This window comes from Protopterus annectens, chromosome 13.part0 (assembly GCF_019279795.1).
Source record: "Protopterus annectens isolate FY-2018-M chromosome 13.part0, PAN1.0, whole genome shotgun sequence".
NCBI lineage: Eukaryota > Metazoa > Chordata > Ceratodontiformes > Protopteridae > Protopterus > Protopterus annectens.
Genome location: NC_056747.1, coordinates 831,136,991 through 831,159,227, shown reverse-complemented (window position 1 = coordinate 831,159,227; position 22,237 = coordinate 831,136,991). Strand labels below are relative to the sequence as shown.

The 22,237-nt window shown below is 40.3% G+C and overlaps 1 protein-coding gene across 1 annotated transcript in view; it reads left to right on the top strand.

The window, feature by feature from the left end:
• The window catches only part of LOC122787696 (BCAS3 microtubule associated cell migration factor), a 4,651,713-nt gene that overhangs the window by 212,340 nt on the left and 4,417,136 nt on the right, over positions 1-22,237 (top strand). The window contains exon 5 of the mRNA XM_044054546.1: positions 14,414-14,520. Within this exon, the coding sequence (XP_043910481.1) occupies positions 14,414-14,520 (107 nt within the window). The remainder of the gene's footprint in view (positions 1-14,413; positions 14,521-22,237) is intronic.

Below are 22,237 nucleotides of genomic sequence, written 5' to 3'. Positions count from 1 at the left end.
TAAAATTTCTTTCTTGGAAAACAGCTTTCCTTTTAGCAATCACTTCGGCTAGAAGGGTATCTGAATTACAGGCCCTTATGGCAGTGGAGCCTTTCATCATCTTTCATGCGGACAGGGTGTCCCTCAGAATCAATCCATCCTTCATGCCCAAGGTGGTATCCAGTGTGGCTCCTAATCAGTCCATTCATTTGCCAACCTTCTTTCCCAATCCCACAAAACAAAGGGGAACGGATACTGCATTCCTTAGATGTGCACAGACAACTTGGATTCTACTTGGACAGGACTAAACCTCAAAGGAAATCTGAACTTTTGCTGCAGGGGCAGAGGGGAAGGCTATTTCAAAGCAAACCATTTCTAAATGGATAGGTCATTGCATTAATTTCTGCTATAAGCACCGTGGAAAACCTATCTCCCAGGGGATCAGACCTCACTCCACCAGGGCTGCGTCTGTCTACAGCCTTTCTCAGAGACGTTCCTACCAGCGACATCCTAAAAGCTGCTACCTGGAGTTCTGTACATACTTTCACCAGTCATTATCATTTGCCAATTTTCTCTAAATCCAGAGCTGGCTTTGCCATTGCAGTCTTGCTGGGCCTTATAGCTCGTCCTAATGCTGTCTAAATTCCTCCTCCCAACCATAGCTTTGGGAATCTACCCAAGTGTAATGACTGCAACAGTGAAACACGAAGAACATAGTACAGTTGTGTACACTTAGCATAAATGTAGATGTTCAAGTGTATTTACTGTTGCAGTCCTGGATAACCTCCCTCCCTCAAGCACCTTAACTTCTTTTGGTTATACCTCTACTTTCCTTTACTATGCTTAAAAGCCTTTTTGGTGTATTTGCTTTTTTGTTGGAGGTATATCATTGTACTTTTATATTTAATTGCTGCCCATTAGGGGGGCACCTGACATCTGGGACAAGAAAAACTTATGTAATGGCGTCGGCTGCATGTTTTATACCCCTGACGTCATGGAAGAAGGGACAGCAACCGACACAGGACCCAAGACTTTGTTAATCAGGCCAACTGAGGGCTACCTGCAAGCAGATAACCCAAATGTAATGACTGCAACAGTGAATACACTCTAACATCTGCATTTATGGTAAGTGTACACAACTGTACTTTACTCATTTGCTCACCCAGTGTTCCTGACGGACTACTCTGTAGGGAATTTATACAGTCTGCCAACACATTGCTATCCTAAAGCATATGTTCCCCGGTTGCTTTTTTTCTTTCCCATCTCACCTCCAACATTAGCCATCTACCTGAGGAAAAATTCTTTGGAGTCTGCTTTGGGTATAAAAGTATCTCTGCAAACACTTCCTGACAAAAATCTTAAATCTTCTAGACTTTGTTGCATATTTGGGTGTCTGTGTGTCTGTGTGTCTGTGTGTCTGTGTATATATATATATATATATATATATATATATATATATATATATATATATATATATATATATAATATGTGTGTGTGTGTGTGTGTATACATATATATATATATATATATATATATATATATATATATATATATATATATATATAATGCCGTCCCTTAGTTTTCTTTGTGAATTGCATATCTAATCTCTCTTCTGTTCTGACCTCTTCTGATTCCCACAGTTCTCATGCAATATTTTGTATGCCCTACTAATTATCCCTTTTTTGGCAGGCGCTTCTGTTCTAGAGTCTATTAAAAATGCAACCAGTGCAGATCCTTCATTTATTATTCTTGTATTTATCTGGTATTAATCCCTGATAAGGAAGTCAATCAATAGCCTGCAGTCTACTTAAACACTTCATTTTATCATGTCCCCTTAAATATGGGTAATGCTAGACCATTTCACATGTGGATACATAGTTTACAGCTGTAGCCTTTGTTTTATCTGTATTATTTTTTTATCCTCAAAAGACATTGAACTGAAATGTCCTTTTCTGGTTTTATCAGACACAAAATTATATTCTCTGCAGATAAAGCCAACTTTCCTTGGCCAATTATATTCTTGAATTTGAGTCCCTAATTTTCTTTACCAGTGGCTGCAAATGCAAATAAAGGGGAAAGAGGGTGCATCTGCTTGGTTTCTCTGTTCAGACACAACCTTTCAGAAAGGAACCCACCCACTTTGATCTTTGCTTCTGATCTCTTATGTATCCTTTTAATTAACATTATTTTGTCAATAAATGCAAATACTTCTGTTGCCCTGCAATATTCTGCTTCCCTCTCGATCATCATTGTTCTATTAATGTGAAATGTTTGCCTATTTTGGTATACATTTATCAATTTTGGCATCACCTTTGCCATTCTTTTAGCCATTATGGACATGACCACTATATAATTGTGGTTTTAAAATTGAAATGAGCCTATATGAAGCTAAATCAAATGGGTGTTCACCATCTTTAGGTATTACAGCAACCACAGCTTTTTTCCAGGATTTTGCTCTCCTCTCCTTTTAAAATGCTATTAAACAAAACCTTATTGATCTTTATCACTTTATTCCATACTAGTTTCCAAACCTTTACCAGAATTCCATATATTCCTGGAGTCTTTCCTGTAGATTGGTTATATTTTATCTCATCTCATGCTATCTTAACTATTAGTTGTTGAGCCTTATCTGCTTGTAACCTTGACTTGGTCTACCATAAATATTTCCATTTGTGCTTTTTCTTGATTTCCTCACTTCTCAGCATTATACAAATATTCATAAAATTTCAAAATTATATTTAATACCTCTGCAGGATCTCTGGTTATTTTTCTTGTTATAGGCTCCCTAAATTTGGCAACGACCCTTTTTACTTTATGTTGCTTAAATTGTGGTGGCAAAAGATTTTGTGCTCTGGAGTTATCAAAACATTTGCTTAGCATCATTCTTTCAAAACTCATGCATATTATCCAGGAACTCCCTTATTTTCTATTTAGCACTTTGCAGTTGCACCTGTTCTTGTTATGTGAGTCCCCTTATTTTGTAGTTCTTTAACCTTTGTCAGCCCCTGTAAATAATTCTTAGTACTGCTTAACCAAATCGTTTTCTTTTGTTTCTACCCTATTTTTAAACTCTCTTCATTTTATCCCACTCGATAGCTGTAATGTCTGGAATACACTCTTATCATCCCTAGTAACTCCCAGATAAATTCCAGTAGGCATTCTTTAAATGTGGGAAGTGACAGTGTCTCATCTTTGCTTCATTATTTTGCATTTTTATATTTGTAATTACTGCCACATGATCTGAAATAGTTGTTGGATGGGTGTCAAAGTTCTCGATTAAATGCACATGTTCCTGTGAAATAAAATTTATGGTTTGTTTAACCCAGTTGTAATACCTTGGGTAATGTATGTAAATTCTCTCAGAGCTCCTACTACTGAATTCATATGTTTCATACACAGTATTTTCGTAACTTTCTGCAGAAATCTACTCTTGTCATTATTTTCCTTTCTAGACCCTCAAGATGCATCCTCTTTGTTGCACATCAAATTCCATTCCCCACCTTCAAGTAATATTCCCTGCTGAAAGCTGATTATTTTTCCCAAAATTATTTTAAGCTCCATAATAACAGTGGAATATTAACAAATGCCAGCATAACCATTATCCTTTGCCAGTAGCTCCTTACTACCACAAAATCTACCATTATTATCTTTTTTCCCTCTTCCATCAGTACTGGAGTTCCCCTAAGCATTTATTATAAGTACTGTTCTTTTCCTTCGCCCCTGATATTCTGAGAATATCCATACTAAAAGCCTTTCTTTACCAAATTCACATGCCCCATTCTTTCCAAATGTGTCTCTTGTAGCATTACTATTTGCACTGTGCATTTCTTAACATAGACAAAAAAACAAACTATACTTAATTATCTGCGAGACCATTCACATTCCAAGGTCATATGGAAAATGTCGACATTTGAGAAGGATGGTTTTCAACATTTTTTTCGTCTTTCCCTTGTGCTGGATTATTTTTTAGATTCTACATATGGAAAATGTCGCCATTGTGGTAAGAAGTCATTATTCACAGCTTTTATATAGGGCAGTTTTTTAAAATGTCTGTTTCCAGCTTTTCTGACACATGCACCGATTTAATGGTGGTCTTTGTCTTATTGCCCTGTTATCAGCTTGTCTTCATGGAAATGCAAGAGAAAAAAGAAAACTGTAGTCCTCTGCTGCAGCCTGAAGGACAGGCTGAAACATTAACCACTGAAGGAAAACTTTTCATTATGTTTAGTGTTCTCATATTTACTTGTTTCCACTTATTTTTTTATTGTATCAAGCGAAGGCTCTTACTCAAGACATTCACCTTTGGAAAAGTAAGGTTAGACATATCAGATCTACATGTATTATGTACTACTACATACCATCCCCTACCTCATCAAGCTAAGATTTCAGCTTAATAACTTGACAACTTGACAAGTTTTGTCTAGCACTTCTCTTCTGTACTGTAATGCCTAAATTTATTATTACCAACAAAAAAGAAAGAATAGAGGAAGACAAAAAAGAAAAAAGGCTCCTGTTAATAACTCACAAATACAAGAACAATAAAAAAGTTACTGTAAATATGCAATTTACATTGTGAAAAATTATTGTACTTCCCTTTTTTATTCTTCCCCTCCCCTCAGCTTTTTTAAACATTAATGACGTAAAGTGAGGCAAATGCTTTTCATTTCCCCACACATCTAACAAAGTCAACAAAAGTCCACTCTTTCTACTTAATCTTGTACAGCCCTATTTCACAAATGTGATTGATGCTTTGTAGTCTCTTATTTATTCACCAATTTCTGTGTTGCTAGTTTTCTCCCTGTTCGTCTCTGTCTCCCAACTCCAAAAACAGATTCCAGTTCAATTCCAAGGTACTCCAGATTCTTAAGGTCAACTCTGTTCTTTTCTCTGAAGTATTTTACTTAGGAAGAGTGAAAAAGTTTCACTGGCAAAATCTCTCCATGTGCTTTACATTCAGAGAATGGGAAGCAAAGTCTCCTTCTGCTTGATTGTGTATTTTTTGTTGGACAATCTTGCATTTCTTCCTTAAACCTGTTTTGCCTCAAAAGATGACTTTGATCCTTCAGGAAAAAAAAATATTGTGAAGACAGCTGGATACAGCATCTTGAATCTCATACCTGCCTTTCAATGCTCCCTCATTACTTGAATAAATGTGTTTCTGTTCTGCCTGGTGTACAGTGAATAATCATTTTCAGCAAATGCTCCACTGTCTCCAACTTTTAATACTTTGCCCTTTTGCCAAATTGTTGTCATGGTCAACTCTTACTGCTGGTAGGTTTACATCCTTACTAATAAAGGTCTTGGCTGCTTTCTCATGGTCAAATATGGAGGATGTACATGGTGTGCCCTTTTTGTCAACAGCTCCTGCTGTGGAATATCAGTCCATTTGCTTATTTGTGCCTAAATAAAGTTAATACAATCTGTTCCTTCTAGTTTCTCTGGTACAGCAGAAAATTTCAAATTTTCCCTGTGTTCTCTTATTCTACCATTTTTTGAAACCTCTTTTCTTGTGCGCACTCACTCAGCCAGCCAGCCTTTTCTTCATTTTGACCACTGATTTTTTTTTCAGTTTTATGAGTCCATCTTAATATCTGTTTAAAGCTTCTTCCTTTTTCCAGGCTTTATTTGAATTGATGTACTCCTTCAGTGTTTTGTTTTAATCCACTCTGAACACATTTTGGAAGTCATGTCTTACACCATATCTGGAGCTTGAACTGCTTTTTGCTGAACAGCTGCAGGATTCTTCCCAGTCATTGTTTTCTCCACCTTATCTAGTTGATTTTCTTTCAGACACTTACTTTCTTCTTTTCAGACATCTAGGTAGTGTACTTACTAGCCAGTAACTGAATTTTACTCAAGCTGTTAATATCGCTGGACGTTTATGAATTAATGTTTCACATTGGAAGAGCTGAAGTTAAGCTGCTTATTACTGTGCAGCCATCTTGTAAATCCTCCATGTTTACTGTTTTGATTTCCCGCACCAAAGCAATTGTTTATTTTGTAACCTGTTTTGAGATTGTTGTGGTAGTGCAGAGGTCACTTACAGCTTAAAGATGAACACCATCTACTTTTCCACTCATTTAGTCAAGTTAGATGAAAAAGCCCCATTGAACTGTGGTAGAACAGGTAAGACTGACCACCAATGAAAGGCAAACAAGACCAGTATCAACTTCAGAGAAGAATAGAATGGCATGGAAGAACTGGGATCAGCTAACTCAGAACTATAGTAGGATGGAAGCATTTGAGACAGAGGTGTATGACGTATAGAGGTAGTGAAACTCTATACCAGAGGAATTGTAAGAAGATTCAGGCTGTCCATGGAGTGAGAGTAGTACTGAAAATTAACTGACGCAAGGAGGGAATGGAAGTCTGGCACTGTAACATAAAACTAAATGACTGTAGGAGGACACTGAGTAATGCCCTTTTAAACTGAATGGGAGTGAGAAAGAAATCAAAATGTATGTCTAGAAAGAGCAGAGGAGAGAGTGTGGGGCTGACGTGTTTTAATGTATAGTAAGAAAAAGGGGGCACTAGTGTGAGTAGAACAGATGGGGAAAATGAATGTATGGCTGAAGGAAGCCAGAACAGGAGTAGATTTGTTGAAGAGCAGAGCATCATTTTAAGAGGGACAGGGGAATTTGATGGTGAGACTATGAGTATTCTTGAGGCTGATGAAAGTAGTACCCCTTGTAGAATAAGGATGCAGTGGAGAGACCTTAGAATAATGTCAAATCTAGGTTAGTGGGGAAAGGTAAAAGTAAGGGGAACAGAGGGGAAAGTAGAGAAGTTGAAGGAGCAGGTGGTTAATTTTATAATGGGGAATTCTACAGCGAGGTGATGACTGGAAAGTGAAGAGTTGGATGAAGAATTTGGTTGAGTAGCCAGATAGTGGAATAATACTCCATGAGATTGCGCTTTCAGGGACAAGTAATCTAGCAGATGAGTCAGTAGAGGAAATTAAAGTGAGGGAATTGGAGTTAGATGCCTGGGAAAACATACAGCCATAGGTACTTACGAGCGCCATTGTGTAAGGAAGACAGAAGAAATGATTTGCTATTTCATTAAGTAACCGAAGGACTGGTTTAACAAATAGAAATTCTGGATAGCAAATGGCTTGAAAAGTATAGAGAAGAAGGAATACCTTTATGCTGGAGACCACTTGCACTTGTGTGTGTCAGGAAAGGAGGGTGCTGAAGTTAGACTGGAAACCAAACGTCACTTTAAATAAAATATGTGGAAAGTAAGGAGAAACTTAATTAGTGATATTATGGAAAGAGCACAGAAGTTTGAATGTAAACTAATAGAAAAGTAAAGTAGTAGGGGAAAGAATAGTGAAACAGAAGATGATACTTTATAGTATCTGAATCTTGAGTTTGAAAATAAGTTTGCCAAATACTGTATTTACAGAAGGATGCATAGGTATTGCAGGTGTAACAGAAATATGGGCCGCATTGTTTTGGAGCTGGATTGAGGTGATATCTGGATTCACGATGTGTAGATAGGATAAGGAAAGCAAAGATGATGCGAGTGGCAGTGCATATTCAGCGTATATATAAAATCATCTGTCTAGGAGGGAAAGGCAGACTTGTGTCTGAGGCTGAAGGGTGAAGTAAAGGATCCGGCGTGATGGTTGACTGCAGTATGCAGTTTCCTATATACATGGACAAAGTGGAGTAGGAGCTGCCTATATTGAGGATTAGTAAGGGAGGGGAAATAGTGTGTGTGGATGAAGTCAGACTTGAGGAGAGACTGAAGACCTTAACAGGAGAAAATAGAAATTTAAATTCTTATTAACATAATCAACTATTCAATAACTTTCTTTTAAAACTGCACAGAGGTAATTCCTATTACTCAATAATTCTAAACATTTAGAACAGATTACCACACAGCATCAGAATTGATAAACTATTGTTTCATTCAAGAAATATGTTGAAGTGTCTGATATTGAAGTGTACAGCCCATATTTTAGTGTGTCAGTGTTACTTGAACATCCTTTGGGTCATTGAACACTGGATTTAAGAACTTATCTAGGTCTCAACTTTACAAATGGTTTCCTAGTGCATATTTTTGAGAAGAACTTGGCAATGCTGCATGTGCCACATTGTGGTTCACAGTCCTTTTAATAATAATTTGAAGTATAACAGACTTGTTGAGACCAAGGATATAGAATTCAGTCTTTTATGGGCAACTTTGAGAGGCAATATGTTAGACTATCAGGAGATGATGAGTGTGAAAAAATTCCAAGGTAGCATCAGAAAGAAGTAAAGGGAAGTGAAAGATATGTGAAGAGGATAAAGCAGCCAACCTGGTTAGAAATGGAGGTAAAATGTAGAAAGACAAAGGGAAGATTTGTAGTTAACACTTGTAAAGAGGTCAGAAGATGAAAAGCTAGGTCTTGTAACATATTCAGGCAGCCCTAAGAGGGAGATGAGGAATTGTATTACTTTGAGTCCTGATCTGTCCGTGATGTAAAGAGTATTTAGAAGGGAGAAATGGAATGCTGAAGCCAATTTCCTTTCCTCTCATTTTTGATTAGCAGGGTGAGTTCAGTTTGAGTAATTAAGTACTGAAGATTGTGTTGTACAGGGTAAGGGAAGCAGAATTCCTGTTGTATAAATTTGGGTCTTAACATTCACACTGTTTGGTGTTGGTGTATGTACCCACTGTGTTTGTTCAACAGGGGATCCATATGGTGGTATGTATTCATATTTGTCTGTGAACTGTGCTTTCATTGTTAATAAGACTCTTAGAGGACGATTGCAATGAAGTAGTCTGTGGAGATAAGTAATTTTATTCAAGAAATGGCAGGTGGGATAAAAGATGGGCAAAAACATTCTTTATAGATATATTGCATAACAGAATTTAGCAAGACACTCTGTTATTGGAAGGGGCTGGGAGTGGATGTAGCATTATGTTTAAGATGTGTGGCAGAGTGGAATAGTTTCTGAAAATAATTTGTCTTGCATTTGAGAAGCAAAATGTCTTTATACAGATAAATTCTTGACATTCTGACTGTGAGATTGGTAAGAGTTGCATTTGTGTGCTTCATTTGGACTTAACTGTAATGTGTGGTACATAACTTGTTTGGTAAAAAGTTAGAATGTTATGGTATATCTTCTTCTTTCGGCATTTTCTCGGTTAGGGGTCGCCACAGCGGATTACCTGTCCGCTCATGATTGGCAGTGGAGTTTTACGGTGTCGAGTTGCCAGCCCGGCGCCCAACAATCCACAGAAGGCACACACACGCACTCAAGTCTAGGGCCAATTTAGAGTGTCCAATCCACCTATAGCATGTCTTTGGGATGTGGGAGGAAACCGGAGCACCCGGAGAAAACCCATGCGACCACAGGAAGGACACGCAGATTCCACACAGAAGGCACCCCAGCCAAGGATCAAACCGGAGAACCTTTTATGGTGTGTGTGTATATATATATATATATATATATATATATATATATATATATATATATACAAAAACAAAATATTGAGGTGATGGGAAACTGACTGTAATCAGAAGGTGGGGAGAAATTCTTTAAGAAAGTAACTTTTACCAGTGGAGTATTGAGTTTAGTGCTGATACTGGATCTATTTCAGATGTTTGCCAAGTATTTTACTGGAGTTGGAGATTAAGATCAGTCTGTTTGCTGATACCAGCTGAATAGTGCAGTGCACTTAGATCAGTGGACATGCTTTCAAGGAGACCTGTTGTGGCTTGCAGTTTGAGTCAATAGTTGACATCTGGGATTCAGCTAGAGAAGAAAATCTAAACATTTTTAGTGGAGATGACTTGTGGAAATTTTACATGTTGAAATGTGCCTTCAGGTGGTCAGGAAAAGAACATTTTCTGAAGGTAATAAGTATCCCTATACTGAATTGTTCAGTGCCATGAGAAACTGACAATTGTAATGGCCAAAAGGTTTCTGGGGGCATAGGTGTGGGTAGGGGAGGCACACTGAAGTCATCTTCTCTTTATACGATATTGGAAAGACTATGTCTGTAATACTCTCTTACTTGTTTTGGGCACCCAACAAAAAAGGTTAAGCTGGAGGTGAGAGTATGCAGTGGATAGTTACAGAAATGGTGTTGAAGGCTGTAGATGTTAGACTGTGGAAAAAGACTGCTTGAATTGTCTACACATTGAAAGACTGGGATAAGGAGAAGTAGACTGTGGGATAGAAAAACATTTAGGAAGGTACACCTTAATGTACTGCGTTCTCACAGAAGTGGAAAGCATTGAGAGGAATTAAAAAAAAAAAAAATAGGAATATGGGTAACAGAAGGAGGAGGTGATTCATGGTTGATGTTATAGGAAACTGTGTCCTAGAAAGGGTTGTGGGCCAACATTAGCTATACAGGTCAATTGCATTGAAAAATAGTTTGACCACAAAAAACAAGGGAAAAAAAAAAAAGACTGGCAACAGTAGGTAAAGACCACTGGGTTAAAAGTATAGACAACAGAGACCAGTAAGAAAGAAGAAGAAAAAAAAAGTTTTCTACAAAAGTGGAGGAGGGCAAAATCGTTCACACTGCCTACTGGCCAAGACATTTGACACAGCACCCGACTCGGGCATTGTTGACAAACTCAGGAGGTTAGGTACAAACCCATATGTCATCTGGTGGATAGCCAACTGGCTCACAGGACCTAGGAAGTTAGAATTGGGGAGTCCACCGCTACGAAGAGGCCAGTCACAAGTGGAGTCCCTCGGGGATCAGTCCTTGGACTGCTCCTTTTTGGCATTTACTTCTCAGAAGTGAAAGCCAATGTCACTGGTCTCTAGCTGGCTAAATTTGCAGATGATTGCAAATTAGGAGCCGTCATTGAGTCTCACAGTGACACAGATGTTCTTGGAGAGGGGCTAACACAGACAAACAACTGGTGTCAGAGTCATGGACTAAAACTAAATTCCAAGAAATGCATAATAGTATCCTTTGGGAAGTCATCCGTCCCTGGTTAACTATCATATTGACAACACACCCCTTGAAGTTGACCCAGTAGTCAGGGACTTTGGGACCCACATAGATAGTAATCTAGCCTTAGGTCATTGCGTGCCTACAGTGGTGAGGAAATCATTCTATGTTGCGTAATTTGTAAACAAAGGTATGACATCTAAGTCCAAGGAAGTCATTGTTCCACTGTATTTGGCATTCATCAGACCCATCCATTGAGTACAATGCCCCCTTTGATATGTACCTAACCAGACATATCCACCAATTGGAACGCCCATAGAGGTTTCTCACTAAAAGAATACAGAGAGTAAGTAGTATTTCTTATGCAGACTGCTTCAAGGCCCTATCCCTGTATTCTGTCTCCTACAGCCTTTTGAGGGGAGATCTATGTCTGGCATGCAGGGCATTATCAGACCCCACTCTGATGGACCTCCTGCATATTCACAAAACAGTACCAGCATTACCAGTTCTAAAGACTTGAACCTTGACTGTGATATAAATAGGACCTGCTGGAGAGATAGGTATGTATCCCAGAGACGACCCAGTCTATGGAACAGGCTCCCCATCATGTGAAGCAGAGTTCCTCCCTAATCCAATTCAAGTGCAACTTGGACAATTGGATTTGAAACAGGAAATTCATCCCTGGTTTGGCACTTATGTCTCCAATGCAAAAAGGTAACCTATAACTGGTTCATCTCCCAGGTGCATGTTTACACTTTTCAAGGGTATCAGAACTTGTAAGAGATTTGGGATGCATGGCTAGGCTTAAAAGGCCCTTGTGGTCGTTGGCCTAGTAAACACCTATGAACCTCCGCATATACCTGTAAACCTATAAAAGTCTGAGTAATTAGCAGTTCGCCATCCTGAAATCATCTGTATCTATAAAGCTCCGTAGATTTGAGACTGGATGATAAGTAAAAGTCTCAATGAAACAGGACCCTGTAGAAAGTAGGTAATTCAACGCAACATAAATCACCACTCAACGCAAGGAAAACTATAGTTCACTTTGCAAAAATAAATAAAATGAATAATAACTCTTCTAGCTACTGCATGTAGCACATTGCCACTTCAGCACACCACCAAATGTCTAGCACATCCCTTCAAAGGTCATAACAAGATTGCAGATGGTAGCTTTCCAAACCCTCTCAAGCAGACGTAAAATACAGTCTTACATTTGTTATACACATTAAAACTAAGGCTGCAAAACAAATGAAGTAAATTTAAATACATAAAATTTTCATTTCCAGTTAACATCATTCCCACTTTAAGTAACTGTTCTCCGACTCATTCACTTTCATTTTATTAATATTCCCATCTCGTTCTCCAAGGCAGCTTCAGATGTACAGTTAATGTACTTTTAAGAGAGATCATGTTCTTGGATCAGTCATGGAAGTGAAGTTCAACCCCACAGCATTCCACAGAATAGCCATAGCTGACAAAGGTGGAATTAATCATATTAGCTGGAACCAACATACTTGACTTAGAATAGGGTGAGTACATTTATTTATTTTTTCCTCTAGGTTACTGGAAGTCATGTATTGCACCATAGCTGGAGCTTGTATTGCCTTTTGGTAAACAGCTGCAGTATGCTTCCCAGTCAATGTTGTTTCCTCACTTTTTGTGATTGATTTTCTTTCAGGTTCTCTTAATTTATTTATTTATTTTTTTATTTTTGCTGGCATCCAGGCAGTGTACTTTATAGCCAGTTACCGAAATTTCTTCTGAATTTGCACACTGAGTTACAGCTCAGTTTCAGTTCTCCCAATGTACAGCCATCTTAGAACTCTACAGAGAATGTTGAACTCTTAACAGATGCAAAAATCACATACCATAATGACTGATCTTAGGAACTTTGCTCATCTTTGGTAACACATTAGTACTCTTCATGCCCCATGCCCAAGGGGTTGGGGGAATAGGCCAGTTTGCACCTATGGGGCATTTGAACTACTCTCTTGACTTTCTGGAAGAACTGGTGAATTACTATTGAGATGTATGATGAGATCTTAGAGAGACAAGCAGCTTGAGAAAGCTCTAGTGGCTGAGTGGTCTTAATGTCTGTGGCAGTTTTGTTGGTTACTTCCTGTAGATCTACTGTCTCATTATGGGAAGCACATAACTTTAATTTTATCACCACACCAATGTAGTTCTGTTTCTGGTAGCTACATTTATTGATTATTTTTTTGCTTCGTTAAGGAGAGCTACACAAAGTGACTGGCCTGAAATGCATTTTACTGAAACTGTATTGTGTAGTAGTAATATTATTGAAAGCGTTTTCATAAGGTATGGTGTTGGATTTGAACAGGAACAGGATTAAGGTTGGCATGTATTAACTGAAATGATGCAGATGTGGTATTCCATAGCATTTTACTAGCAGTGTACTTCAAGACCAGGAAGATCAGATGCTGCTTATTATTTGACCAAAGAACATTTAGACACATAAGTATACATACAATTTTTAATACACAAGTACACAATTACATCACTATTCCCTAACATCACTTTCTTAGTATTTAATATTTTACATGTAAAGTGAAATATGAGGGTTACACTTTAGAGAGAATGACTGCATTGCATATATTTGTGGATTTGCAAGACATAAAAAAACGCTCCTTCACCAAACAGGTTCCTGCCTACTCGCTCACATACATGCATACATACATACATACCTACATATATGAAATGCCATACACAGAGATAAAACCTTCAGCATTCTCATTTTTCTTGTATTAATAGTGACAAATGTTTGAAAAAACAGTAGTGTCAGTAGTGCACCAGGTAGGGCACACACCTTTGGTGATGGAAGACCAGCAGGCGCTGTGTCTTTTCTCATTTTCAAGTGATAGGATTGCTGTACTCCTAAATGTTTCGTCCTTTGATAGAGGCATGAAACCAGTGTCCTATCTGCCTGAGTTGGTGGTAGCTCAGGAAGATGTAAAAAGATCCCAAGGCACCAACTGAAAAGAGTAGGGGAAGTTTCTCAATACCTTAGTAGTATTTCCTGTAGTAGAAATACCACCTCTGGTCACACCTGAAAAGAAATCACTAGCCTAGTGGGATCAACCCTGTCAACAAAGGATAAATATTGGTTGTTCACTGCATTCATAGTTGACAATGTGATGTCTTTAAAGATGAAAAAAAAAAAGTTATTGCCGATACTCAAAGTTTCTGTGCTTCAGTATAAGCCTTACCTAAGCACAGAGTGAATTACAAAGTATTTGGTCTAGCTTTATTGCAGGTCTCTCAAGTAAAGAATGCTGTCAATGGATCTCGCATCAAGGTGTGCTGCGTATCTTTAAAAAAAATTCAGCTGTTTGCACCTTTAGGTTAATCTGCTGAATTAAGTCATTGTAAAATTTTAGCACTTTTGGCAGGCTTGCATATGGGAGATGGAAATGTTAAACAAGTAAGAGTAGTAAAGTTAAAGCCAATGAAATTTACGAATAGTTTTACCATGTTTTGTGATTGTGGTGCTATAATCTATTAACAGATGTGTCGAGGAATCCAGAGTTTCTTGAAATGCAGAGTACTGGAAATGATCCCCCTCTACTGTTGATGATTGGCTATACTGACGGGATGCAGATTTGGAGCATACCTGTAAGTGTAATGTGTCTGGGGCACCTATATCATATTCTGTTTATTGTATAGATAAGATGTGTAACGTGGTGTTCACTGAGTGTCTCTCTCATTTTGCGAATTCATCACTAACAAAAAAATAAATAAAATGCCACCTTGTCCTGCCGGATGCTGCATTGGTTAGTGTTGTTGACACAGTTCTTAGCTCTCCATTATAAGTTTTTGCTGATGTGATTTCTTTGTAGAAATGGTGTTTCTCCGATGTTCTTCATGTTTCACTGTTGCAGTCATCCCCTGTGGGTTATCCCTGCTGTGGTAGCGCTTGGCTGGCCCGAATACCAGAGTCAATGATTTTCTGCGTCGGCTGCTGTCGCTTGCTGCCTGACGTCAGGTCGTCAGTGCTATAAAGGAAGGCAGCCAACGCCATTACAGCAGTCTTTCTTGCCATTGAGCCCATAGCAGAAGCAGTTTGCAAGTGTGCCGGTCAGTCGCTACCAGTTCGAATTACAGCTGAAAATGTCTAAAGCTAAGTACCCTGTTGGGGATCCTTTTTTCTTGCTCAAACCAATGTCAGAAAAAGTTAATTGTCTCACCTGTAGAAAGCAAATAACCACACAGAGTCTTCCATTCTTACTATGTAACCTGTTTAGGCCCAGGCTACGACGTCCCTCACTGTCGCTTTTATGCTTTGTTCAACACCAGAACTATACGTCATCGGGCCCTTATTCTAGCTAGATATTTTCGCTCTCAGTCCTCTAATTCCGATATGGCTTCGGTAAGCCACCTGACTACAGGTCTTCCAAAAAAAAGTAAGGATAAAGACAGACTGACCGCACAGGTCCAAAACTGCAGATGACGCTTCCACTAAGCTAGTAGTCAATACTCCGGTCCTCAGTGAGGCGCTTTCGCAGCCCCTAATACCTGCTTCTGTGGATTCGCAGGCTGCTACTGATACCCTTTCAGAGTCTGGTATGCCGTAAGACTCTTCGACTAAGGATCCTGTGGATGTCTCTACCTTGGATGGGTCCAGAGCCGCTGAGCAGGCACTGGTTTCTGCGGAAGTACTTCGCACTACCGATACTAGACACAGACCAATGCCTTCTTTGGGTCTTCAGTTCTTTCTAAAACTACCGAGTTTCTAAGGCCCAGGGTATGAACTACACCCAAAAAACTAACGACCCAAGCTCAGGCACCTGCTTCCTTGCCTAAATATCAGATGCTTAAAATGGAGGAAGACCTTATTATGCTTATTAGGGGAAGCCAGGCTACCCCTTCCAAAAGAGAGAGACTTGTCCCCACTAGTTTTATCTGAACAGGAGTCCGATGACTCTGATGCTTCTGAATATGAAGACATGCAACCCCTCTCTGCTTATGAGGATTCTGATGCAGGGGAATCCATTCCTTCTGCCTCTCCACTTGAGGATTTTTCATTTGTGGAAACCCTTCATACTTTAAGGGAGCATTTCCAATGGGAATGTCAAGACTATATTCAGTCAAAAAAGAGACTCAGGGAATTCTTAGATTTACCACAGCACAGACCTTTGGCCATTCCTCCTGTCCTGGATATTGTTTTTATGGATTCCACTTAGACTCCTGACACCCTTCCTCCTGCTGCCAGGAAACCTGACCGGTACTACAGAGTCCCTGACTCTCCCATATTCCTTTTCAAAAATCCTACTGCTGACCCAAAGGTCATCTCTCAAGGACCTAAAGGAATTAAAGCAACCTCAGCTAAGAATTCCACCCCCTCAGACAGGGATTCCCGAGCTTTAGACAGATTGCATAAAAAAGCTGCTACTCTTGCTATTAAAGCATTAAATTGTCAGTTACACAAGCTGAAATAGCAGCATACCATGGAACTCCTGAAACAAAAAAAGTATCTTCCTTTCCTGCTTGTGCAGAAAATAAAGAATTGCAAGAGCTTATGCATTCTGCAAGTCAAGTTACAAAACACACCTTGTGGTGTGGCTTTGCTGCCCCAGAAGCATTTTGCAGGGCAGCAGTCACTGGTTCTGTCCTTAGAAGGCATGCTTGGCTTAAGGAACAGACCTTGCCAGACATTGCCAAATCCAAATTATTAGACACACTACTGAACAAAGACAATTTATTATTCACCAAGGCAGAAGAGGTCTTGAAAAAGATGGAAGAAAAAGCTAAATCTATGCAGACGGACTTCTTACAGGTCCAGCCTCCAAGGTTCAGTAGGCATTGCCCCTCCAAGCACTGGTCCTTTCCTACCCCCTCCGGGCCAGCACAGCCCAGACCCAGGGGAAGCAGAACCCCCAGACAGCAGCCCCAGGGAATGCAGAGATCTAAGCAGTGGAGTTCCTCCTCTTCAAAAACAGGGAGTGCAAAGCCACCCCCTTATGATAAGAACTCAATGACGTTACACCTCCACCCCTTACCTCTGCCCACCTGCTTGTGCCCCTAGGAGGAAAACTCTCCTTCCATGCAAGCAACTGGGCCTCTATTACCAACGACCGATGGGTCCTCAACGTAGTGTCCCAGGGCTACAAATTTTATTTCCACATTCTGCCAACCCAAAGGAGTTCCCAGATCTTCCTCCAAACTAGTGGGCAGAGGCCAAACAACAAGTCCTTTCCCTGCTCTCCATGAGGGCAGTAGTACAGCATGTTCCTGCAGAACAGATAGGCCAACGTTTCTATTCCAGACTCTTCCTGGTACCCAGAAAAGAGGGCACCTGGTGCCCAATCCTCGATCTATCCATTCTAAACATCTTTCTGGTGATACCAAAATTCAAAATGCTCACCCTCCAGCAGCTTCTTCCTATGCTTTCCAAGGATGCTTGGTTAGCCACCCTAGACCTAAAAGAGGCCTACCTACACATCCCAGTCAGGGAATCTTGCAGGAAATATCTACGTTTCAGGGTAGGATCTATGCACTTTCAGTTCTCTGTGCTTCCCTTAGGCCTATCCACTGCTCCCAGAGTTTTCACAAAATGCCTGGCTCCAGCCATTGCTTTTTGCAGACAAAGAAATATTCATATTTACCCCTACTTAGACAATTGCTTGATTCAGGCAAACAGGAAAAGCTGTTATAGCACTTGACATTTGTAAAGGACCTGCTGACCTCCCTGGGGTATACGATCAATGAAAAGAAATCAAAACTAGTCCCCACACAAAATTGTATTCTTTGGAGCAAGCCTGGACACTGCATCCCAGATGGCATTCCTTACTCCAGAAAAACAAGCCTACCTGACAGGCTACTTCGCTCAACTAGCCACCAGAACCCAGTTATCTGCAAGGAAAATCTGCAAGCTCTAGGGATCATGGCTTCCTGCATTCTTCTCATTCCATATGCCAAACTGCATATAAGGAAACTACAATGGTACCTAAAAAGCCTTTGGCATCAACACTCTCAAGACCTGGAAACTATCATACCAATGATATTGTCTAAGGAAAGCTTTCCTTTGGTGGCCAGCAGCATGCAACCACAACAAAGGACTTCACTACTCACAACCCCATGCCACCCAGACCCTCACTACAGACTTATCAGACTATGACGGTAGGTGCATTTGGGGCCATTGAAGCCCAAATCAAATACATCTGCACATTGACCAAAAAGAGATGCTAGCTGTTCAGCATGCCCTGACAGCTTTTAGACCCATACTCTCCCCGGGGCCTCTACTTATCAAAACAGACAACACCACAGTGATGTGTATATCAACAAGCAGGGAGGGACTCGCTCTTATCCTGTCTGCAGGCTTGCCATGACCCTTTGGCACATGGCCTCAGCCATGCAACTACACCTGCTAGCGCAATTCCTGCCAGGCTCCCTAAACTCTCTGGCAGACAACTTAAGCAGAAACCTGCTAGACCTGCATGAGTGGCAGTTAGACCACAGATCTTTCACCTTTGTAATCCAGAAATGGGGCACCCTGAAGGTGGACCTCTTTGCCTCCCACTCCAGTCATCAACTCGGCAAATTCTGCACCAGGGAACCTCACAGCAAGGCCTGGAAAGTGGATGCTCTATCCTTCCAGTGGGTAAACTTCTCGGTCTATGCATTTCCCCCTCTACCACTAATTTCAAGGGTACTGCTCACAATAAGGGAAGAAAAACTGAGGGCAATCCTGATTGCCCCAGACTGACCATGCCAGCACTGGTACCTACTGTTGTGCAGCCTGTCACCCCTGCCACCATGGCACCTACCTCAGCTCCCAACACTCCTGACTTATAGGAATGGAGAATTCATGCATCCCCAATTGCAGACCCTCAAACTGGCAGCCTGGCTTATTCCCTGACCTCTCCTCTAGCTACCAGCCTAAGCAAACAAGTCCTAGATCTTATACGAGAGGCTATACGCCCCATCAGTAGAAAATTCTATGCTGACAAGTGGAAAAGGTTGTGCACCTGAATCCAGGCTAAGGGAGAAGAAATGGCACAGCCCTCCCTACCTCTCATCCTGGATTACCTAGCAGACCCTACATGGTTCTATCCTTCTCTTCTGTTAAAATTCATACCTCTGCCATCTCTGCTCATTACAGCACAGAGCCACCTCTCTTCTTACACCCTCTCATCAAACCATTCCTAAGAGGGGCTAACAACTTAAGGCCACCCAGATGAGCTCCTACCCCAGCTTGGGACCTTAACTTTGTGTTGGAAAAGCTCACCCTACCCCCCTTTGAACCTGCAGCTTCAGCTCACTCTACCCCCCTTTGAACCTGCAGCTTCAGCCGAGTCATCTTTGAAGACTGCCTTGCTTCTGACCATCACTTCAGCTAGAAGAGTATCAGAGCTACAAGCACTCATGGCTGTAGAGCCCTTCATCATTTTCCATGCTGATAGGGTTTCTCTCAGGACTAACCCATCCTTCATGCCTAAAGTGGTGTCCAGTGTGGTTCTCAACCAATCCATTCATTTGCCCATCTTTTTCCCCTAACCCACAAAACAATGGGGAAAGGATTCTGCACTCTCTAGATGTGCACAGACCACTCAGATTCTACCTGGACAGGACTAAATCTTTTAGAAAAACTGATCAGTTTCTAGTCAGCTTCACTGCAGGAGCAGAGGGCAAGGCCATATCCAAACAATCTCCAATGGATAAACACTGCATCCATTTCTGCTACAAACAGCACGGGAAACCACCCCTAAAAGGGGGGGTCAGGACACATTCCACCAGAGCAACCTCCACCTCTGCAGCTTTTCTCAGAGGTGTCCCCACCTGGGACATCCTGGAGGCTGCAACCTGGACATCGTTTCATACCTTCATCAAGCATTACTACCTGCCTATCTTCCCCAAATCCAGGGCAGGCTTTGCCACCGCAGTCTTGCAAGGCATCCTAGCCAGCCCCCAGTCTTCATGACTGCTTCCACCCTTTTCTTCAGCTTTGGGAATCAACCCAGGTGTGATGACTGCAACAGTGAAACACGAAGAACATAGTACAGTTGTGTACACTTAACATAAATGTAGATGTTCAAGCGTATTCACTCTTACAGTCCTGGTTTCCCAGCTTTCTTCCCCCTTATCTTCTTTCTTTAGGGAGGCATAAGTTCCTAACGGTGGCTTTTAGCCACCAGGACCACTTTGCCATATTTACTTGGGCCTATGACTGGTTAGGGCAAGAAAAACTTATGTAATGGCATCGGCGGCCTTCCTTTATAGCACTGAGGACCTGAAGTCAGGCAGCAAGCGACAGCAGCCGACGCAGAAAAACATTGACTCTGGTATTTGAGCCGACCGAGTACTACCACAGCAGGGGTAACCCACAGGTGATGACTGCAACAGTGAATACACTCTCTAACATCTACATTTATGGTAAGTGTACACAACTGTACTTATTTGTTAGGTTCTCTAGTTTCCAGACACATTGCACATGCATACTAGCCAGATGACTTGGTACTGCATGCATGTGATATGTATGTAAAATGTGTTCTATATACAACTTCTTGCATTCATTGCTTTTGCATCTAAGGCTGTTTGTTGGCTTGTGCTCATTTCTTGTTGGGAAAGTGCTTGGCCTCCACAGCACCGTATTGTGGGTGTAGTAAATAAATGGACAATCGATACCAGCATTTTAGGTGTAGTGGTAGATGAGTGCTAGAGATGATAATGTATTCCGTTTTGAGTATAACTGAATATTGGTCTTTTATGGTAAAAAAAAAAAAAAATGTCCTGCATTTGTATATGTCATTGAGACCCTATTTTACTTTGCATGTAGTAATGCAATTTGGTAATGCTTTATGGAACCATACAGACACGATCAGGTAGTGCTCCCCTAAACCATAAGAGATGCTTTGAACCTTGTGTGTACACTCAAAGTATATTGGTTTTCTTGTATTAAAAGTATACTCTTTCTTCCAGAATATCAGAAAACAGTCAAATACCACTGAATTTTTTTAAGTAACTGACCAGTGGCTTCTGTTTTGCCTCTTAACTTTTAAGGATTCTTCCACTTGATGCATACATTTTTTGTGAAGACCTGATGGTACCTCACCGGGCCCCTTACATTATTGGCATGTTGCTAATATTTCATGATGAAGACTTGTAGGAAATAGTAACTATATTTTATAGCTACACATTGATGTAATATTTGTAAGACACAGACAGTGCTGAAAAAGTTTCTCAAAGGAAGCATTAACATTCATGATCATGTGCTACTTTTCACTGTCTTTGGTAGTTAAGGTGGCTATGAAGGTATGAGATGTCTTTGACTAGCTCCAAGGTTTGTCCGTGATCAGCTGTGAAAGCTCCTTTACAAGGCCATGCTCAAGCAGATGAAAATACTCCTGAGGTCCTGCAAGAACCACAGATTTTGCTGAGCATCTATAGATGGCATTTAATTCAACCTAGAGGTCATTTTTTGTGTTACAGTAGCAGATTTACCAGCATAATTATAGACAGATGATTTGAAATCTTTGGACACAGATGCCCAAGAAACCTTATGTCAACTGTCACTCTTGATCATTTTCCATCGCTGGAATGTTTTATATAAAAAAAAAAAAATACACAAGTACTTTTTTTTTTACAGTGGGGTAAGCTCTTCTGCATACACTCCCACTACTCAATATATACCAACTCTGAAATCACACAACAGTGAGGACAAGGGCAAACATCATTAACCCCTCTGTTTTGTCATTTCGTACAGAAATACTTTGAGTACAGTGATGAAATGGAACTCTACCATTTCCCCCTTACATTGCATAGGTTCAAAGATTGCTGCTAGGTTTTTGGTTCAAGAGATCATCGAGATGCTTAGCAAAATTCCCACTTGCGCCAAACCACTATGAGGTTGTGTCAAGATTACACAGTGGCCAAATGAAGGTTGAAGTAATGAAGCCTTGCACTGCAGGAAATAGCTCATTTACAGTTTATCGTCTTAATCCTCAGTGCCAACTGCCAAACTACGCATATAGACTTGGTATATTTATATATTGTACTATATGATGTATAGTAGGGTATTTTGATGATGCTGGAAACAGAAGTAATTAAAAATATAACTTCAATTCACAAATTTCTCTGTTCAAGTTGCGAAAGACATTTTGAAATGAATTACAGACACACTTGGCAGAAAAATGTCCATGCTCAGATTTATCCGTCACCATGTAAAAAGGTAAAATATAAAGCCAACTTCTGGTGCATCTAAGATGAATCTTTTACAGGCTTTAAATAACATATTCTTTGCCCAAAACATCCTACTTCAGGCCCACACTTTAAACAATTTGTAGAGCCTCCCACTGTACCTTTAGAGACAGTTAGTGTATAAGGTAATCCCGCT